General features: G+C 35.6%; 2 protein-coding genes across 3 annotated transcripts in view; one reads left to right on the forward strand and one right to left on the reverse strand.

Annotated features, from left to right (window-relative positions):
• Positions 1–23,080, reverse strand: part of LOC111513418 (protein GUCD1) — an 83,914-nt gene that overhangs the window by 55,555 nt on the left and 5,279 nt on the right. The gene's annotated exons all lie outside the window — the stretch shown is intronic.
• Positions 1,303–22,036, forward strand: LOC111512248 (transport and Golgi organization protein 2). 2 transcript variants are annotated; one of them, XM_074185601.1, is made up of 5 exons: positions 1,303–1,479; positions 16,520–16,769; positions 16,989–17,204; positions 21,655–21,753; positions 21,802–22,036. In XM_074185601.1, the coding sequence occupies exons 1-5, from the start codon at positions 1,341–1,343 to the stop codon at positions 21,830–21,832; spliced, it is 735 nt and encodes a 244-aa protein (XP_074041702.1). In that variant the 5' UTR covers positions 1,303–1,340; the 3' UTR covers positions 21,833–22,036. The 2 variants fall into 2 exon arrangements, with proteins under 2 accessions (XP_074041702.1, XP_074041701.1); XM_074185600.1 differs by having other exon boundaries at positions 21,819–22,036.

Raw genomic sequence — 23,080 nt, forward strand, 5'->3', positions numbered from 1 at the left:
ATGAACTACGATGTCTAACAGGCTTTCTCACAGGTCACTGTCATTCGAATCATCATATGCAGAGACTCGGACTGTCAGAAGACAGTGTGCGTCGCCTCAGCAGAGCACATACTTTGTGCCTGCCCCACTGGGGACCGAATCAGATTTTTCGAGTTCGGCCGATCCGCACTCTCACCATCTAACCTGAAAGACCACTCACCAAACAAACTAATCGGCTTCGTTAAGTAGCTGGGTTTATTTGGTCGAGTGCGAATAGGTGTGAGCCACAATAAACCTTTGCGGGTTGCGGTTGAATAGACCCACACGTAACCTAACCTAACCTACATAAAATCATCGACCCGAACCAGATTCGCACGTGTAGCAGAACATATGTATACATTTTTTGTCATAGTATCACATAAGTCATGGGAATATTGCCTTTTTGCGTTTATAATCCAATTATGATTATCCGCAGACCAGTACTTTGAATTTTGGGAAGAGACTTATCCATTTGTTGTGAACTTAGCTTCATCACTAAACAAAATTGTTTTGAAAAAGTTTATACAATCATTCAAATATTCTCCTTGAGCCCAGGAACGGAATTCTAAACTTCTTCCTTCAACTCCCGGTTCCAGAGAGTGTGAAATTTTTGGCTTGAATGGTTTAATTTAATTTTTTACAAGGCATCTCCTGATATTTTCTCTAAACATATTTGAGTTGAAACTAGCCGTTCTCAAACTTGACTGAGGAATATTACGAAAATATTGCAATATTCGCACACCATTTCTATTCTCTCAGTGTGGATTCTCTAACGTTTCGAGGTCTTTCTTTTTAAGGTGTGATTCCTAATACGAATTGGGAGTTGGGCGATAGCAAGTGAAAACCGATTGTTCAGCCTGCAGCTTGAACCATCGGCTAATACGGCGGTCGATTGAACGAGTGAACAAAGCACCCACGTCGAACCGACCGGCTACCAACCAGTTATTATTGCAAGACCATATTCGGTGAAAAAAAACTGCTGTGATCGTATTTCAATTCAATTTAGATTTAGAATTTCACCTTTTTGAGATAACAAATTGTGTCTTTGTAAATTCACTAGGATTATTTTATGGTTCTCATTATGAAACATTTTTCATTGAAAAAGCAATCAGAAAGATCCATCCACAATACCACCATCAATTTCATATGATTAACTTATTCGAATGGAAATGGAAATTGTATCGACTGGACTAACACGAAGGGGAAAAATATTCATAATCACGTCTCTTATCGGTTTGTTTGGGGTTTAGATATGACTACGTGAAGTTATATATTTTGAAGCGCTCATAATAAAAATTCAGTTGTTCAGTGATTATCTTGAAATGTGTATTTTGTTTTTACATGTCGATCCCAACCCAGCAGATGGACAATTCAGACTGATTGCAGCAACTAACCGAGATGAATCTTATAGAAGACCAGCTTTACCAGCAGTAAAAAATAATGAAACGAATGTTATCGGAGGTAATTTTTTTATTCAAGCAGTCTTCATTGAGAGTATGAAAACTCGACCTTTCCCATAATGGGAATGGAAATTTGATGAATTCAAATTTATTTCAATTGTTCCAGTTTTCATAGGATCAAAATTTCCGTTAATGATATTTTGACTTATTAACAATATCAAGTCTGCTCACTCTGCAGAGCACTCTTATGATTCTGCTTGGATACCATCGTCTATTCATCAGCAAATATACACATAAGAGAAAAACACCCCAGTGAACTGAAAGCTAATTAACTTCGAGTTTAAAGTCAAAATTTCGAGCATGAAGTCGAAATATCGAGACTGAAGTTGAAATTACGAGTTTGAAGTCGTAATTTCAAGATTAAAGTCGGAATTTCGAAATTAAAGTTGTAATTTCGAGTTCAAAGTCATAATTTCGAGTAAGAGCGATAAAACTTCTCCTTTCGAAGGCGTCATCTATGGGATCGACAGAGAACTCAATTCGAGAATATCAAAAATAAATGAGGCTCCCCAAGGCGATCATTTGCAAAGCCTAGCTTCCACCGAAGACTGAAGACGAAATTTGTCCTCTGTCTGTAACTGCAAGGCAACTATACTCTGTCCATCTGAGGAACAGAGTGATCCCCAAAACATTACCATGCATAGTTCACGTGATCTTCCAGACTAGGTGATAGCAAAGAGTCACACTAAGGAACAAGCGAAATTTCAGTATTTTTTTCATCAATATGCGGCTGGATAATTTTTTAGGTGTAGTGTAGGGACACAAATCAGCAGTTTCTTCAGCCGTCTCATTACTTGAAATTTTAAAAATTGTAAACTTCAAAATACCGTATATCTACATACCACAGGCGTTAAAACGTAACTCATCACTCCGACCCTGTAGCGATATACCTGAATGAATTTCGCCAGCCGATTGCAGTTTAATCTGATTGGCCAGCGTGAGGAAGTTTGTTCGGCAGAGTACGGCAGTGCCGTCCTCTTACCATCTGACCTGAAAGACCACTCACCATACAAACTAATTACCTTCGTTAAGAAGCTAGGCCTATTTGGTCGAGTGTGAATAGGTGTGAGCCACAATGAACCCTTGCGGGTTTCGGTGGAGGGTCGAATAGACCCACTCACTTTGGACCCAACCTTACCTACTTGCTTGGGCTCGTCCTTAAAGGACATGTAAGACCAGCAATTCATTCATGGTTCAGCCATAGGACCTCGACGGCCAATCCAACGACTGGGAAAAGTAGTATCCAAATAGTTTCTTACTTGTCTAGAGTAATGTGATGGTACTCCATCTTGTTGGAATACAATATCCATATCGAATTCATAAGGATTCGCTTCGACTGTTTCAGTAATCAGAGTGTCAACAGTAGTTTCCAGCATATTCAAATACAGTTGCCCTGTTGAATTTTGATCAATAAATAGAGGTCCTAAAATATGGTTTCCCAATATTCCTGCCCAAACTTTAATTTTTTCTGGATATTGGGTATAAGTTTCCCGGAAAACGTGTGGGTTGGTTTCACTCCAATAACGGCAATATTGTCTGTGAACATTGCCTTTTAGAAAAAATGTACATTCGTCACTAAAACAAATATTGTGGAGATAGGTAGGATGCCTTGCAATGGTTTCCGTAATGTTTTCGCAGAATTCTGTTTTTCGATCAGGGGCATCTTCAGTTAATTGGTGTGCCATTTTAATTTTGTATAGATGATACCTATTTCTCTTCAAAAGTCTCCACACAGTAGAAGGAGACACCTCACAATCATTCGCGACGAAATGAGTAAATTGTTCAGGATTTACTACCATCTCTCCAATTATTTGCACTTGCTGTTCTTCCGGAATGAACGGATGACCTGGGGGCTTTTTGTAATGTACACTACCGGTAGTTGTGAATTTGAATACAAGTTCCCTCAAATATTTTCTACAGATAGGACGATTCGGAAAACGTTCATTGAAAATCCTTTCAGCCTCGTAAAAGTTACGCGTTGCACCGTAAATGAAAGTAGCTTCAATTTTTTCTTCCAATGGACAAGAATTGACCATTTTAGAGATTGTTGACGTGGTACCTTTCTAGTAGTAAAACCAAAAACTAAATGAGAATATTCTAACTGAACAATGATGTTCATTGTCGTATTGACATTTTTTTGCCATTTTTATGAACACTGAGATACTACAGTTTAAAGTACACTCATAAAAACGGACAAAACTTTTGAAACAACCTAATGATACTGACATAATAAAAAAATATAGAAATTTGAGTGATCTAAATTTTGATCGTATTAAAAAACATCCCATAACAAAAAACTGGTCTTTGAACTTTATCAATATTATCAAGAAATAATAGAAAAATGTTCTGTAATAATTAAAAATGTCGCTCCTTTGCAATATGTCATTATAAAAAAATATCTTCTATGGTTTGATTATCAAGTTTTGAGTATAATTAGAGAAAGTGGCAGAGCATATATAACCTTTGTGAAATCTAATGAAATTGAAAAATCTAATCTTTGGAATAATTTTAAAAATCACAGAAATGAAGACGTTAATCTATTCAAAAAAAGAAATAGAAAAAATTGATAGGCATAAAAATAACTCAGGGCTAGTACTAGAGTGCCACCAAGATTTAGCCAAAACTTAGGTAGATAATAACATTATCCTGAAGTGGGTTAAAGGGAACGACAGGAGTAAAGGTAATCGCATTGCCGACTCTTTAGCCAATGAAGCGGCTGGACTAAGAATTTCAGGACCCAGTGGCACCTACGGCCTGATGACTCAGTCCCTAAAGAGATGGGATGAAATCAAAGGATGCAATCTTGCCAGGATCAGCCTGGCCGACCCTGGGAAGCAGGCGCCGAAGAGATATTTGGCGATGACCAGGAAAAATCTACGCTCAACAGTAGGATTTCTGAATGGCCACTGTCAACTAAGAGTGGACACACCTCTTTACAGGATGTGTGAACAGGAAGATGAAACTGTCAGACAAACTTCAATGGAGGACACATATTGACCACTTATGTAATAAACTTAGAAAATCCTGTTATTCTCTTAGGTTTCTATCCCACCATTGTGGTCAAAGTATTTTATTAACTGTCTATTACGCAAACTTCAATTCGCATCTTAGATATGGCATCCTTGGGGCACATCTTCTACCGTGTCTCGTGTGTTTTGTATACAAAAATGTGCTATTAGGATCATTGCTATGTTAGGCTATAGAGATTATTGTAGAGAAACTTTTCAGAATTTGAAAATATTAACGCTAGCAGGAGTATACATAATGGAAGCTTGCACATATAGAAACACTTTAGCTGCTAACAGAGCCTATCATAGTCACTCTACTCGGAATGCCCACTTATTATTACCTAGTCAACATCGCACTGCTCTTTTTCAAAGAAGTTTTGAGTTTCAAAGCTGCAAACTTTTTAATAAACTCCCCGATATATATCAGAAATTCTAAAAATGTATACATTTTTAAATCAAGACTGAAGCAACTTCTTCTGTCAAAGAACTGCTACAAAATGAGATTGTCAATGTCTTGTTGAGGTACATTTGCCCATTCAGCGATTAAAAGCTCTCTCAATTGAAACGTTGTGTGAATGTTCCCCATATGCGGAGTAATTCTTCGTTGAAGCATGTTCCACACATGCTCGATGGGATTCAGGTCCGGTGATTGTGCTGGCCATGGCAATACATCAACTCCTTCGTTGGTGAGCCAGTCAGTCACTAGACGCGCGACATGTGGACGAGCATTATCGTGCATTAAATGGAAATTTTCACCAACAGCACCAGCAAATGGACGGACGATAGGTAGAAGAATGGTGTCGAGGTACTGTCTAGCTGTGAGGGAGCGATTTGGAAAAACGAGATCGGTTCTGCCGCCGATCATGATTCCGCCCCATAGCATTACTGTACCACATCTGTATGTGTGGACTTCCTGGACGTGTCTCAAACGTTCATTATTTCCTGGTCGTCTCCACAGTCTTACACAGTCTCCACAGTCTTACTTTCATCTGGATGAAATTCAAATCTGGATTCGTCTGTAAACAAAACTGTGGCCCAATCATTTGCATCCCAGTTTTGATGTTCTTGACACCACTCTAATCGTCTACCGCGATTGCCTCTCGACAAAGGTGGACATCTAAGTGGCCTTCTGTTGTGGAGATCTGCTTCATGCAGTCGATTGGTCGTGATACGACCAATGGTCGTATCACGACCTGGTGCGTCTGCTGCAACACGTTAACCAACTCAGGTGCTGTGATTGTCGGTTGTCTTCTTGCGGTTAAGACCAAAAATCTGTCTTGAACTGCAGTTGTAGCGCGTCCTCGCCCTGGATGTTGTCGCTGGACTGCCAGTTTCACGGAAACGCCGCCACAATCGACTGATAACACTTTGGGAGACCCCCAAACGAAGAGCTACATCATTTTGTCGCATGCCACCTTGAAGAAGCCCTACAGCTCTATTCATCTCAGCCAATGGTAAGTGATGGCGTTCCATGTTAAAGCACAATATTACCAGTTCAATTGCTGAGCAAGAACTGCATAGAATGTACAAACTCGACACTTTCAGATTATTCATTTTAGCCGAAAACCTACAGTTTGTAAAAAACTCGATAAAAGATTAGTTACCGTTTTTGCAGGCTTTGTTCAACCCATAGAAATCTACAGGGTGGTCGAGTGTAACAATTTAATCGAAATTAAACGACCTCATGCATTCATTTTTATGATATTTAGTATGTTAAATATCCCTAGACTTTTCCGATGTGTGTGTGTATATATATATATATATATATATATATATATATATATATATATATATATATATATATATATATATACATATATATATATATATACATATATATATATATATATATATATATATATATATATATATATATATATATATATATATATATATATATATTTAATTTATTTTTTTACACATTTTTTTAATTTATAACTTTGTGACATTATCTATTTCGTGTAGTTTTATTTCTTTTCAATATTGTACATTGACGTTTTCCTCTTTTTCATGTGTATTTCTGCTCCTGTGGTTATACAAATCAATCTGAGTAAATAAAGAGGTTATTATTATTATTATTATTATTATTATTATTATCATGTTCTATGCGAATGTCCGGAGTTATCGTCAATAAGATAGTGCGTGTTCAGCGAATCTTGGCCTACATCTGCCGATATAAAAGAGATGTCTCCCAGAGACCTGTCCACCTTCCTGGAAAGGACAGGATGAACGATGACTTAGGAGGACAACTCCTTGGGAGGATGTACAATGGGTCACATGTGGCCTAAGTGCTGTGAGCCTACACTCACCCTCCCTACTCTACAGATACAGAGATACAGAACTCGAAAATGATGTGGAAAACGCTGAAACAATTGGTTGGTTACTAGGAACAAGACTTACCCAGGCATATAAAATTAGAAAAACATGGTATCTTCATAATTATGAAAAATGTAGAAGACATTACTCAATATTTCGATGAATATTTTGTTAGTAGTGTAACTTCAATAATTGAATAGTGAAACCTAATTCAGATTACAACTTATACGTACCCTTGGAAAAATTTGGTGCTGTTACATTCGGGGAATTGAGAGAACTTACAAACTGTTTTCATAACAAAAACAGTGTTCATGAAATATTAAATTATGAAATACTCAAAAAAGTATTTGAAACAGCTGGTCATGCTATATTTAACTTAATTAACACATCTTTACTAACGGGAAAAATTCCCCAAAGACTTAAAATCAATACTGTAATTCCAACCAAAAAAAGAATTCTATAAAAGCCGATGAATTTAGGCCTATTAATACACTACCACCTCTAAAAAAATATATCAGCTATAATGATATTTTATATGAAAGACAATCAGGGTTTCGAAAAAAGCATTCTTGTGAGTCAGCACTTCAGCTATCATTATGTAAATTTACTAACGAATTAGATATCTTGTGGTTGTGTTTCTCGACTTAAAAAGAGCTTCCGAGACAATAGACAGAAATATTCTTTTCGAAAAACCCTAGAGATATGACATACAAAGTCAGGCGTATTATTGATTTCATGAATATTTGACTAACAAAAATCAGAGAGTAACAGTCAAGAACTTATTTCCAGATTAAAAAACTTATGATAAGGTAGGGTCACAGGTCCACTGCTTTTCATATTGTACTTGAATGGTATTAATTTATATGTGGATTGTAAATGTATACATTTACGAGGTCTGTTCAGAAAATAAGGTTAATGTTCAAATTTCGCGGGCTACGTGAATTCGATTAGAGTTTTTTCATTTTTTATGTTGGTACAGTTGTCTCGAACATATGTTCACAGTTTCAGCCGTTTAATATGTTTGATTTGTTGGTGATAGACATAAAAGTAAGAAGATTGTTGCGTGTTCGGCGATTTTCTGTTATCGAAAATTGAAGAATTTGCTTCAAATTTTGTGTATAAAAGGGAAATAAGTGCTCAAAAACGCTCGAAATGTTGACAGTGACATACGGTGATTGTACCCTGAATCAGAAAAATGTTTACAAGTGGTACAATCTTTTCACAGAAAGTCGAGAAGATGTGAAGGACGACGCTCACCGTGGACGCCCCTGCATATCAACAACCGATGAAAATGTTGAGAAGGTGAAGAAAATTGTTATGGAGAATCGTCGAATCACTCTAAGAGAAGATATGCCGACGCATATCGGTTGGATCATCATGTATGGAAGCGAAGTCCGTTCCAAAATTGTTGAATTTTTATAAAAAAACTGTCGCATGAACATCGCTCAGGAATTGTTGAATGTTAAAGAACCCCATGAAAAGACGACGTTTTGCGACGATTGAGGAGATTCAAACTGAATCGCTGAGAGAGCTCAAGAACATACCAAAAAGTGCATACCAGAACTGCTTCGAAGTTTGGAAAAAACGCTGGCACAAAAGTGTATTATATCTGAAGGGGACTACTTTGAAAAGGGACAAAATAGTAGTTGATGAATAAATAATTTTTTTGAGAATAATGAAAACTCACTTCGTTCTTTGAAAAGACCCGAAGTAATTAATTCAATTAAAACTAGGGATTTTTGAAGTGATAACTTCTTACGGGGGGGGGGTAAACCTCTTCGTTGCCTAACGCGTTACAGCGAGATTCTGTCTGGCTTCCCTTTCTCTCACGCATACGTCAGCGGAAGGCAGGCTCCTCCTCTCGTCGGACAAACCCTCAGTGTTTAGTATGCGTTAGACATATACAGCTGACTATTATAAAAATCTAACCAGCAAGCATATTCTTTTATTATGTGAAACGTGGCTTAAAAATTATGATACTAATTTTGTGTAGGTATGTACATTATTAGTATCATTATTCATTCCTACAAAAGTAATAATTGGCTTATGGTAGCTATAATATATGTACATACACAAAATACTCAATAAAAGATTTCAATAATGAGTAACCTTTCCTTGCATTTTGATATTAATATACATGATATTTAGGTAATAACTCAAGCTTTTCTAGAATTGAACAACTTCAATAAAAAATACTTCAACTTAGATTAGTTCAAGTTATCACTTTTGTCGGACGTCCCAAGATGCATACGTTTTTTTGAACAAAGAGTGTAGGAAAAGCTTGCAGCTACAAAAACATAAGTTGAATATCTACTAACTAATGACTTTTCGAACAGGGTTTCCCATTAATCCTTTTAAAAAGAAATGACACGCTCCTTGGAGATAGTGAGCTTCTTTATATTAAACATATGATTTGTACAATGTAGGCATGTTCATTAGACTGGTATATTACATAAAGTATATGAGGACTGTTCAAAGGGTAATGATAAAAGCATTTTACAGAAAAATACTAATTATTCTATGTTTCTTTTTCGAAGGAAAAGGAAACAATACGACATACTTATTCAACAAATCAGAATTCTCGGAGATAACCTTGGATTCTATATTTTGCTACCCAAATGCCGAATATTTACTTTGGCCGCCAATTGGAAAAGTCATACAGTCGACTGATATTCCCTTTCTAAAAATTAAAAACTCATTAGGTAGATTGAAAGGGATTTAAGAGCATATAAGTAAAATTTTCATCTAAGAATACACACTAAATGTTACACACATAACATTTATTACTTGATTTTTTTGAAAACCATTTACTTTCTATTCTGAATATTAATTTCAGCTTTCACAACGCATTCTATTGATTTTAAATATAAAGTACTTTTTAAATGATATGAATAATTGTTTCGAATATTTTCCTTACACATATGAGAAACTGGTAAACATTTCTCCGTTGTTAGATGCTACTTTACACCGGAACGAATATTAAACTTAAATAGGTAATATGAAAAAATGCTGTCAATTTGTGTGCACCGCGATATTTCAACGAAGAATTCCAAAAATATAACTATGCCGTGTTTTCTTGATTCCATATAAAAAGCTTTTCTTCAAAGCACAAAAGTCGATGGTTCACACAAATTGTTAAGATCATGACGACAATTGATCCAGTAGTACCTCTCTCAAGTCACCTTTGAAGAGAAGTGTCCTTCTGCTCGGCTACTATGGAATTATTCGATTGAAGAATACTGCTGGTATCTCTCCCTGGACTCTCCCAAAAAGAACTCCTCGTAGACATTTGGAAGTCGGATGAATCCAGTAAAAAATTGATAACTCCACCATATTTTGAAATTCGCTGCCAATCACGTCGAATAATTTGTGATACACTGTTTGGAACCTTTGGTGTAGTAATGAATATTTCTGGAGTTTTCTCCCAACACCAAACTGTTATTTTAACACATCTACATGGTTTAGATCAACAAGTGAACATCTTCAGAGGAAGATCAAACTCATCTTCCTCTTGAAGGAATATTCACGTCGAATAATGTTTTTGAGAAACCAGCTTTGAATCAATTTCATTTCTTTCTTGGTCCATAAGTCAGTTCCTCCAGAATCCAGTCAACTTATAGTATTTGTTATTTCTTGCAGTGCGACTCCTGTTCAATGTTTAATTCCTCATCTTTCAGCACTTGGCACTACTTGCTATGCTATTTAGAACATGACCTCTTCTTGGTAGATTTGCTGAATCTGCCTATATGATCTGGAAGTCGTACTGGTGGAGTCTTTTAAACTATCCTACTTTTTTAGATCATTGAAAGACTACTGTTATTCAGAACTCTACTCGAAATGATAGACGGTGATACAAACCACATTTCGAACGTTTACCATTGATCTATATTAGCTTTTTCAATAGATTATTCGAAATTACGTGTCCACCACTATACACATTCTTAATCTTCAAATGTTTTTCATTGCGAATACTCCGACTCGTTACTTGATAAAAATTAGTAACACTAGACTTGATAATAATTATGAAATTTTAACAATAAATTTTATTTCAAACGCATTTCGCTACACGGTAGATTAATTATGATAATTATTATCATAAATTTTTTTTTATTACGATGTCATCTATATAGAGAAGTTTTCCTTGCGAGACCTCTCAAAACCAGTCCATCAAACTTTCAGTAGTACATGGAGCCAGTGGCGGCTTTATTAGAAAAAAAAAGTATATTCAAAACATTATTTTTCCTAGGTATAAATTGAAACAATATGATGAGTTTAATATAAAAACTAATATTAACCATATGAAATGTAATTCTCAGACACTAAAACGTAATTGAAAAGTTTCGCTTTGCACACAATCAAGGGCGGATTCGGATTTTAGAAAGAATACTTCATACATGAAATTATGTGCGTGTATATGTACGATACTCACGTGCATGTATCGAGTGTTGGTGTCTTCAGGAAATGAAGTTCACCAATTCCCACCAACAGGGTACGCTTTTACTTTTAGACCCACATCAATGATTTTCGGAAAAAAAAGATTATCAAATGATTGAAAGAAAAAGATGTTTTCCATCTGAAAGCAATGAAAGCAATGAGGTTGTGATATTGGAAAAGTCAGCTTACAATGAGAGAATTGATAATTGAGAAGTGAAAAACCCAGTCAAAGAGTGTCTACAGGTTTCTATTCGAATATTTCCTAAAATATCTACTACTAAAATTTCACAAATCTGGCAAATTAGTGCCACCAATTGCCTCCGCAATAAGTTCTCCTACTTATGAAATTGCCAAATTGTGGACCAGGGTCCACAATTTGATGCCTATAGAAAAAGTACCAGTAATTTTAGACATATATAGGTCACACCATTGCCATAACACAAAGTGGCAAGACTGAACTCTCTTGTCCATAGGTCTTGTCCATAAGTTAATGGATTTCTACTACTCCATCTTGATACAAAAAAATGTGGGAATCTTCCACAGAAAGGTAGGAAGTAATCAATTTTAAAATAGTAACTCTTTACAAGGATGCGTAGATCATGCAAAGAAGTAACTTTCATACACACGAACTGGAAGAAAAAGCCCTACTGAAACAGCTACTTTCATATAAACATTGAATTACAAGAAAGAAAAATTCTTTCGAAACAAATATTTTTTATATGAACACTGAATTACATAGAAGACACTTTTCTCTATTCAGTTTGTATTCCAAAGGTTCGTTTTTTTTCTTTGTTTTTATTTTTTATTGTTGTTGGGAATTTAATCGTGGATTTTACAGGTAGGTAGCTTAAATACTAAATCGGTAATACCTTCTCTAAGAGATATTAAATTATTAATTTCTGAGTGTTCCTTTGATATTTTACTTAAATGTGAATCTTGGCTCACAAGCAAGATAATAAGTGATGATGATATTCTCATTGAGGATTATAAGTTGTACAGATTAGATCGAGGTAACAGAGGTGGAGGGTGGTGCATTTTTCTGAAGGAAAGAAAATGCATTTGGGGTGATATATAAGCCACCTACTTTTGATAATGCAGATTTCATAGATGTGTTTGAAGATGTCCTGGGTCTTATATATCCGACAGTAGATGGCATTACTTGTGGGGGATATTTCAATATTCATTTTTAAGATTATAACAACAATACCGAAACCATATTGTCAGTTATACAGTACTTTGATTTAGATTAAATGATAGATGTCCCAACAAGATTAACTAAAACAACATGAAAAAATATATTTTTCAGTTAACTGTTTTACCAATCTTTTCGATAGACATGCTCCCTTGAAAACATCAAGAATAACTAAGAAGCGATCCCCTTGGCTAACTGGATCAATAAAAGAAATGAGGGATAAAGCTTTCAGTCGATTTAAAATAACAAACTCAAAAATTCATTTTCAGTTCTATAAGGACATGCGGAACGTCATTAATCAGGCGAATGAAAGGGAAAAAAAGGCATATTTCATCTTAGAGCTCAACAAAAAGAACAACAAAGATCTCTGGAAAGCCATAAGATCTAATGAGTTCATACCAAATACATTTCACAGCATTCCAGATAATTTGAAGAATTCCTCACAGTTGAATGATTTTTTTTTGTTAACTCAATTCTTATTAATAAACCACCCCCTGAACTCACCTCTTGATAGACTTTGACTTCAAATTTCAAGAAGTGCAGGGTATGTTTGTTTTCGAAACGATTTCTGAACTCATAAAAATGTGCTGTCTATATATAATTCCATGTGTAACGCATATCCTGAATTTTTGTTTGAATAATAATATTTTTCCCACGGTATGGAAGAGAGCAGTTGTGAATATAGTGAAAATAGTTCCAGAAAAAAACGAATCCATCAAATAACAAAAATCTACGTGCCATTAGTTTATTACCAACTTTGTCAAAAGTTCTTGAAAGAGTTATTGAGGTCAGTTGAAAGAACACATTGACAATTTCTCTATACTTCCAATCACTTAATATGGATTTCGTAAAGGGCATAGTTCCATAGTTGTGCAACTGTTTTGTTAGATATAGTGGTCGACAGTATTTGAGCACGTGACGCAAACAATAATACAGTATTGGTGCTTCTTGATTTTAGTAGAGCGTTCAATACTATTAACTTTAACACTAATCTAACACTAATCAGAACATATATCACTGACCGATAGCAAAACAATATTTAAAGCTGATATATGGGGTGCCACAGGGTTCTATTTTGGTACTCCTTTTGTTTGCCATTTACACATCTTAACTTGCTAAATGTATGAAATTTGGAATATACATTTCTATGCAAACAACGCCCAGTTGTATTATAGTGTCCCACCTGAAATGCTAGATAATGCGTGTGCCCAAATTAATAGTGACTTAAAGTTATTTGTGAAAAATGCTTGTGATCACTGCCTAAATATGAATTGTAGTAAATCAAATGTTATTGTTTTCGGACCGAAAAGCTCTAGATATGATATTTGCAAATCTGTGAAAAGAGTAGTAAATGATTATGCACTTGAGGTTGTTCCAGAAGCCAAAAGCCGGAGCGTTATTTCAGATATGGACTTGAAATTCGAAAGTCTCGTTATTCAATTTATTAGGCGTGCATATTGTTCCCTGAAAATTATATACGGACACCGCAATTTCCTACCCATGAAGGATAAGGTGAATTTGTGTGAATCGTTAGTTTTATCTATATTCAATTATGCTGATGTTTTGTATTGTCCATGTTTAACCAACCAATTCAAGGATAAAATACAAAAAATTCAGAATTCCTGCTCAAGGTTCATTTTTGGAATTGTCTTCATACAAATTGAACTTCGCCCTTTGTCAAATTGTACCTGATTATTTTTCTTGAAAAATTTATTTGAAGATAATGAAGATGATATTATTATTATTATTATGTTCCCCATGAGTGAAAAAAGATACAATATTGAGGAATATACTATCAGAGACATAGCTGAAAGCAACGAGTATTCTTCAAAAATATAAATAAGTTAGGTTGGAAACGTAAATTTAGGAAGAATCTCAGAAAGGACTCGATTCGAAGTTCATTGAAGCAAGATACACTAACGGACTATATCGAATTTTCAGAAAGTTGAATGTAAAAGTAGCATTCAAAACTTCTTGCTAACTCCAACAAATGTAAGATAAATCTAAAGCTATATGTTGGAAAATGTTAAAGTCGGGAATGTATAAACTGAGCTGATAGGACTGTTACAAAAAATACATCGGTTGGATTAAGCGAACTTTTCTCGTGAAATTCTTTCAAAGAACACGCAGCAAATATCCGATTTCGAAGACCAGAAAAATGTAAAGTCATTCAGCATACCTTTGAGAACGGCCATAGAATACATAAAATTGTTGAGATCGGTACACAATAGATTTTTGAATGCTTTCAAAAATCTGGAAATAGCAGAGTGTGACACGAAGACTGACTATGAATAGTGACAAAGGTCCAATTGCAAACAGCTCATTTTTAAAATTAGCAAGAACTTCCACGAGAAAATTTCTCGAGAATTTATACCAGAATCATTGATGTGTGTCTGAAAGTAAAAGTACCATGTTAGATATAAATAGACACCAGTTTTGGAGTTAGTGAATGGTGTACTTGATATCCTGAAGACACCAACTTGGTTGATGAAACCCGCGACGAGAAGAGTGTTGCAGTTCGACTGTTTGGGAACAGTGCTTGTTTTGGATTTATGCTATGTCAGAGGTTTCAGTTCCACCTTTCATTTCAGTATTGAATGATGATGTTGGAGGTACAACTTCGTTATGCCGCACCGTTATGTTACTGTCATTATATTCAATATTTATTAGCACGGGTAGCACCTCCGTATCGGCTTAGCACAAATATCACCGCTGTCCCGGCTTCAAACGAGTGCATCTTCGGATTCGCACGGTTGATGAAAGCTTCATAACAGAATCATAAAAAAAGTCGCCAACATCATTTTTGAATCCTTCCTGAAGTACTTCTGAGGCAATCAAGTACCTTTCTTTATGTTCTTTATTTTTATGAATCTTCCTATATAATTTAATTGTATCTCTTAACAATCTAGTTCTGCCACCCGTAGCCTCGCAATCTGTGTTCAAGTCTCCTGGTTTTCCTTCTAGTCTCAGTTTCTCAGAGAGAACCCGAAGTGTATCGGTCAATTTAATATTATTTTTCAAGTCCCTTGCCGTTTACTGCTGCCTAAAATTATGGATGAATCTTGTTCTATGTTCAATAGAAAGTCGGAGGCTTCAGGGTTTTACCTTTTGCTGATCTTGCTAAACGTGTCTCGTTGAAACAGGTATATTCTGCCCAATTTAGAGCACATTAGCTGGCCTTGAGGATATACTATAGATAGATGGTCTTTCAGTTTTTGAATCTGCGCGTCAAAATTCTTGTTGAACTTTTCTATAACTTGTTTGTTCAACTTGCCCGTTTGCTGAAATTTGCTACATTTTGTCAACTACATGCTCTGTAGTTGAATAAAAGAATTTATTTATTCATCACTGAAGAATTTACATATACATACAAGAGAATACATATATACATGCAAAAAACTTCGGACTAGTCACAAGGCAATGAAGAAAATTCAGAAATATACAATTTAAAATATAGAAAATATACAAACAATTAGATTAAAATTATCTTCAATGTAGCGTCTAAAAACTTTTCAATGGAGCAAAATGACTGATTTATTAGATAACGAGTCAGATTATCCTTCAACACATTTGCAGTGACCAATGCTCAATCTTGAGTATGGTTGGTGGATGCTCTCACCATTTCTCATATTGTATTTGTGTAAATCACATCTTCTACTCAGGTTATTTTCTTCTTTTTTGACATTGATGATAATCAGAAGAATGTAAAGTGAAGGGACTGTTAAAATTGAGAGTTGTTTGAATATGTTTCTACAAGAGGTTCCACGAGCTACACCAGCCATACATCTAATTATTTTTTTTTGGATAATGAATACTTTATTCATATGTACTGAATGTCCTGTAAAACATTTTATCTTGCATTTAACATAACATAAAACATACTTCACCATCACTTTATTATTTCATATATTTCACTGATTTACTCCTCTTGCCAATGATGTGACTTGCACTGAACTAAAGTGTTCATAATTTATGCAACAGAAGCGTCACGAATGACTCACCGTCGTCTCCAGCTTACTTATTTCTCGATTCTTCTTCATACAATCCACGTTGAGTCTAGTAACGTTTCATAATAACTTCCCTTTTTTTAGGAATAGATATGGAGAAAGGAAGAGAAGGAGGAATGTGGCTTGGATTTTCATCAAATAAACAAAAACATGGAAAACACATTCATTGTTTCTCTGCACTTCTGAATTTATCTGGGGAAACAACGAAGAATGCTTCTGGAAGAGGCTCAATCGTTAAAGACTATTTGGAAGGTCCCAAAGATTTTCCTCAGTATGTGAAACGATTGGGAGAAAACATATTCAATGGATTCAATTTGGTTGGAGTTGAACTAAGGTACAGGCCTATTGACTAATTTATTATTTTATTGCAAATACAACGGAATATCCTGTGTTATATTCGAAATATTTTTATATTTAAATGAAGTTTAACCACTGAAAAAAACAGTTTTTCATAAAATAAATTGTACATATAAATATTTGCAGAATGATATAATATTGGAAATATGTTTCTACCAACAATAAACGGGGTAAATGTTTAAATTATAATTTCCAGTGAAAACGATCTGAAAACCTTCCACTACAGTAATAATCCAAAAATTGATTGTGTTTATTCGGGAAAACATACGTTAGCATTTGGGAACAACCCCCCGTACAATCCTTCACAAAAAGTATTAAGAGGAAGGAGGAAGTTCATTGAAATAATAGAGAAAAATTTCGATGAGAAGTCTCTAGAGGAAGAATTGATAAAACTATTGAAGGATACCACGAGGTAAGTTATGTCCCTATATACAATTATTTCTAATTGAAGCTGCCGGTTATCAGTTACATTCCATTAAAAGCGCCTAATGTTTTTCATTCAAATATAATCTCGTACAGAACTTTTATTTATCGAGTAATTATCACTTCATTGTTCTTAGTTCTCGATACCCATACAGATTAAAAACACTGAAAATGACATTGAAAATACATACTAATGTAATATCAAATCTGAAATTTAAAAACCAGTTGAAAAAAAATAGTGAAATGAACTAAAAAAATAACTCAGTGATTTTCACTAATAAAATTATTCATAAAAAAATACGTTATTAGTGATAACAGTATACCTTGATAATAAACGGAATTCCACATTCCTCAAATCATTAATATGAGTAGTAAAACTTTCAAATATAATTAAAATATAGTTTCATAGCAATAGTGTCTTCAGTAGCTTCAAGTGGGGTGGGAAACTTAATACATTAAAGACTTCATTCAATGAAAGGAGTATTCAACTGAAGAGTTGACTAGTTTAATAGTATTTCATCGGTTTACATCATTTGCTCTTGCTATCGTGTCTAAGTAAAGTGACCTCTCCACCTGTTTCGGTGAGCAGATGGAAACTTCTGGAACGTTCTGCACCTATATTTCTACTCAAGGGTAGTCTACGCGTCGTTTGTCTGTAGCCTCTAATTGAGTTACTTATGGCTGGATCATACACTACTTTTGCTTTCACATATTTTTTCTTCGAGAAAGTTGTCACAATGTAAGTAGTATGTCTATGGGGCTCCTAAGCCATAACTTTTGGCCTAGAATTCCCATACCTTTTGGCGGTGAAGTGTAAACTACATAGGATTTCAAGATGCCCTAGAAACCCCATACGATTTCATGATCCATCTACACCGATTAATGAAACAAGTTTCCATCATTCGGAATCGAACCGCGGTTGCCTTAATAAGAGATCGATTATTAGCTTTCGTCAATGGGGTATTTCACCAGACATCAAGATTAAGTTGGTCCTATGATAGTCACGGCGGAGACATCAAGATTAAGTTGATCCTATGATGGTCACGGTGGCATATTGTAGGATACATGTCCTATGATGATTGCAGCGGCATGGGCGAAGGTGCTTTTCTTGTCAGATGGGGGTTGACGTGAATTGTAATTTCATGCCGGGTGGGTGTATTTCGTGAAGTGTGGCCAAAGAATGAGTCAAACAAATTAATAGAGGAGAAACCTCACAACAAAGTTATAGAGTCTAGCTGCAAAGTATTGTATTTGTGCAAGAAAGCTAAAGGTCAATACATATTCTTATTGAAGAATCAAAAACTCTCAATAAAAATACATAATCGATCTTCGACACTGCCATCGACTATCGAAAATTTTGCATTTTCAAGGCGTCTTCGTGTAAGACACTGTACCAAAGTCTTCTCGACGACGTGAATGCGCTGTCTTCAATTCACCCCCACACTCCACAGTAACCACCCATCCAACATACAATCACACTTCACGTCATCCCCCTTGCGACATAAAAACACAGACGCCCATACCGCCGCGACCGTGATAAACACATTATAGAAATTATATCAACAACCTGTTCTCTAAGTCTCGTAGCATACTCGTTGGTGGAAAACTAATGCACCGGAATCTTATCAGGGCCACCGCGGATCGTTTCGGAGCGATGGAAACTTTTTCCATAAATCGCAATCGGCGGATCGTAAAAGATTTCTAGGCCAGCCAGAACGTATGGGAATTCAGGCGTCGATAATCCCTTGTTCAATGGATAACTTTCATATCTCAATGTCATTTGACAATTATTTGTTTTAATGCTCTCGTAATTTATACTCAATGAAATTCAGTAGAATTTCCAACTAGTTCGTATACATAAAAATATGAAAGGTTGCGAATATTACTCGAAACGTTTCCATCATCATCCATTGCTATTTCATACTAATTGACTACATACACTGTTCTTAAAGCTCACCAGCGTTGACTTTTTGTCAAATTTTATCTTAATCCCGTCGCTGGAAAGCTGTTTTAAAAAAATCTGTTTAAAATCTGTCGTTAATCAGCTGTCGCCCCCATACGAACGACAACTCTCAGAAGTTGAGAAAGTTGTGCGAGCTAGGGACTAACGAGGTCTTACCTTTTAACGTGTGATCCCTAACACGGTTGCAGAATCATCCCAGCTTCAACCAGATAAATTCTCTAGAGAAAAATATCTGGTCGAGGCAGGAATCGAACCCACGGTCTTCCGATCGTGAGTCGGGCGCACTACCACCGCGGCCAATTTGAATGTTGCAAATTTGTGCAAAATTTCCAGTTTCTCCTACAAATCATTCACATACTCTGGAAGGGGTATGTCTTGAGATTCATCGGATGGACTGTCACACAATACATCTACCGAAAGCTTCAGTTAATAACATGGATGGTTTGTAACCTGTCGCGTCATATTGGGAGCTCCTTTATGCCAACAGAAAGAGAGAATTCAATTTCTCCAAGTCTCTTTGATTTTCGGGGTCAAACATCGAGAGGTAGTTAGGCGATTATCTTGACCATTCCATCAGACTGTGGATGAAGATCAGTTGTTCTTGTCTTCTTTATTCCCAACAAAGTCATCATTTCCTTCCATAAATCCGATTCGAAGTTGCGACCCTGAAACGATTATAATTCCTGGGGTACTCCGTGTCTGGTATTAACGTTCTGCAACAGGGCTTCTTCCACCATTTTAGCCTCTTGGTACTTCCTATGACCACATCCTATGACCGGATGTGGTCATAGGAAGTGGTCCCAGAATGTCAACTGCGATTGTCTCGAAAGGGCACCAAGTGAGGTACTGCTTTAACCTTCCTGTTTGCCTTTTCTTCGGACCCTTTGATGAAATGAATGAAAACACTTTTGTCTAATTTCCACTACTTCCACTGACGTTGACAAAATTTGCGTCCGGATGTCAGACATGGTTTTCTTGAGAGGCTATCTGCGTTTCCGTGACTCTTTCTTTTACGATGTCGAATTTCAAAATCATAAGTTTGTAACTTTTCGATCCACCTAGCTGTTTATCCCTCTGGTGTTTTGAAGTTGAAGAGCCACCGAAGTGCTGACTGGTATGATGTACCAAGAATTTACGGCCATATAAAAAGGAGTGGTAGCGATCCACCGCTTTGACCACTACGAGGAGCTCTTTTCTCGTGACGCAGTAATTTCTTTTGAATGTTCCCAGGGATTTACTGAAATAGCTGATGACGACTTCTTATTTTTGTACCTGTGAAAGTACTGCTCCTATTCTTTGTTGGGATGCATTCGTGTCGAGTATAAACAAGCTATTCTCTTTTAGTTATGCCAGAACCGGTGCGCTGGTCAAATGTCTATACAGGGCAGCAAATACTTGCTGGCGGCAGTCTGGGGATCCAGCGAAGTCAAGGTTCGCAGCGGTCTAGCAATTTTTCGAAATTCTGAAAAATAAGAAATAAAACCTTCTATGTTTTCTTGCCATTTTTATTCATAGAGAAAGTTGTTATTACAGTTTCGTCCTATGAGGACATTCTCAAACAATTACACTAAACTGAGTTTGAAGTTGAATATTACTATAATTGTTTAAAAATGTTCTTATAGAACAAAACTGCAGTAACAAAATTAGTTACAAATAAAAGTGATAAAAAAACAGAAAGTTTTATTTATCATTTTTCATGATGATCTCCTACCACGTAGTAACGCTACATTAATTAATTTATTTTCAAAAGTCGTTCACGAAACAAGAGTCCAAGAAAACTTTTTACGTCGTGCTTGCTCTTCGGTGTTGGCCATTCTTGCACTACTTTGATTTTCTCTGAATCCGTTTCAACATTTTTTGAGGCCACAGCGTGTCCCAAAATTTTTCACTTTTTCCTGGAAGACAGAAGAAGTTTGACAGATGTTCATCAAAACTTTTTCCGGTGACTATAATGTTATCAAGATAGGCCAAGCACCAACTCTATCAAGCGTTGAAATGTTGCGGGTGCATTGCCTAATCCGAACGGCATTAACGTAAACTGGTTTATTCCAGTTTGAGTTTACTATTATTTCACACTCCAACTAAACCTTCAAACTAATATTCAAATGTCTATGGACTTATTTGAATTCACTCCGCACTGCACTGTGGCTTGATTTCTCTTGACTTGTCGATCGGGGTGTGTGTAGCGTTTATATATGGTAATCGAAGTAACTCGAAGCCGATAGGGAATTCGCCAGAAGTATATCAAAGCCGGTAGAATTATTCTCGAATCGACGCGATACCAAGAACGGTCGCGAAGCGCCCGTCGAGTTGAGCGCGATCTTAGCCATGTCACAATTGATTTACGACGACCAGCGGAGGCCGGTGTTATTTTTTTGGGGGATGATTTACTACAATACGCAGTAAATCCTGGTATACGGATATATTCGATACACGAGCGATGAATAGATAATAGAATCATTTTTTATTTTTTCAGGAACTTACCAGATTTGGAATTACAGAAAAAATACCCGAAAGATTATGAATCGTTGAGCTCAATATATGTTGAAATGGGTCAAAAAGGATATGGAACTAGGTATATCTCAATATTCAATTACTACTTTGATACATGGTAAAACATTAGACACTTTTTTGTTATAGGACACACAGTGTGATACTAATAAACAAGAATTGGAATCTAACATTTATCGAATATACTATGGTAGAGCCCATTGATACAAGTAATCCCAAATGGAAAGTCACTCGAATTAATTCAAAACTTAGTAGTTAAGTTAAGTAGTTAAGATTTTAATGTAATAAGTAAATGTTTACAGTAAAAGGGGTATATTTTTAGAATATATTAATTTTTTAAAAAGAAAGGTGTTGGCTTGTTACTTCTCGTGCTTTATAAAAAAATGTGGGAATCTTCCAAAGAAAGGAAGAGAGCGCGATTACTTTCAAAATAAATTCTTTACAAAGATGTGTAGATCATGCAAAGTAGTAACTTTCAGACACAACTTGGAAGAAAAAGCCCTTTCGAAACAACTACTTCCATATAAACATTGAATTATACGAAAAAAAAAACTTTCGAAACAACTATTTTTATATGAACATTGAATTATACAAAAACACTTTTCCTATTCAGTTTTTACTCCAAACATTCGTTATGGTAGTGAATCAGAAATCATTCACCAATCTGGATAACATTAGATACATGATGAAGCACCCAAAATCACGACTTCTTGTCACGAATGAGTTGAATCTACTCATGTCATAGATGATAGTGCGCGATGGCATTCATTCGCTTATTTGATTTAATCCCAGCCATAGGAGTCTTATTCAAATTGAAAGTGGTATATTCATGGGAGATATTGAGATTTTGGGAAAAAAACGATTTGGACATTCTTTTTTTTATCTTTATACAGAAAATGTGGGAATCTTTCAAAGAAAGATAGATTATATTTAATTTCGAAATAAACTCTATACAAAGATGTGTAGATCATGCAAAAAAGTATCATTCAGACCCAAACTGGAAGAAAAAGCGTCCTAGAAACAAATACTTTCATGTAAACATTGAAATGCACGAAAGAAAAATACTTTCGGAATATTTACTTCCATATGAGCAAACATTCTTTGCATGATTTACACATCTTTGTAAAGAGTTTATTTCTTTCTTTCTCTGGAAGATTCCCACATTTTTTGTATGAAGTTGGAGAGGTAGAAAGCCAGAACCTTTCTTTCCCAATAATTACATGTTTTTTTTAAATTTGAAGTCGTTTTCGGAACTAATGAAGGATTATAATCTTTCCATTTCATTGGCATTCGATGAACCTAATCCGACAGTCAGAGAAAATTTTTACAGTAGTTTCGGAAACAATTATCGCATAACATAATAATTCAAAACCACATCCGTCTGTGACCTT

The sequence above is a fragment of the Leptinotarsa decemlineata genome, unplaced genomic scaffold, assembly GCF_025532065.1.
Source record: "Leptinotarsa decemlineata unplaced genomic scaffold, Ldec_3_MD MMD2_tig00078346_RagTag_RagTag, whole genome shotgun sequence".
Taxonomy (NCBI): Eukaryota; Metazoa; Arthropoda; class Insecta; order Coleoptera; family Chrysomelidae; genus Leptinotarsa; species Leptinotarsa decemlineata.

Coding starts and splice junctions, on each gene's coding strand:
- LOC111512248 (XM_074185600.1), top strand. CDS start 1,341: ATGTGTATTTTGTTTTTACATGTCGATCCCAACCCAGCAGATGGACAA. Junction 1,480..16,519: donor TGAAACGAATGTTATCGGAG/GTAATTTTTTTA, acceptor CCCTTTTTTTAG/GAATAGATATGGAGAAAGGA. Junction 17,205..21,654: donor CTATTGAAGGATACCACGAG/GTAAGTTATGTC, acceptor TTATTTTTTCAG/GAACTTACCAGATTTGGAAT.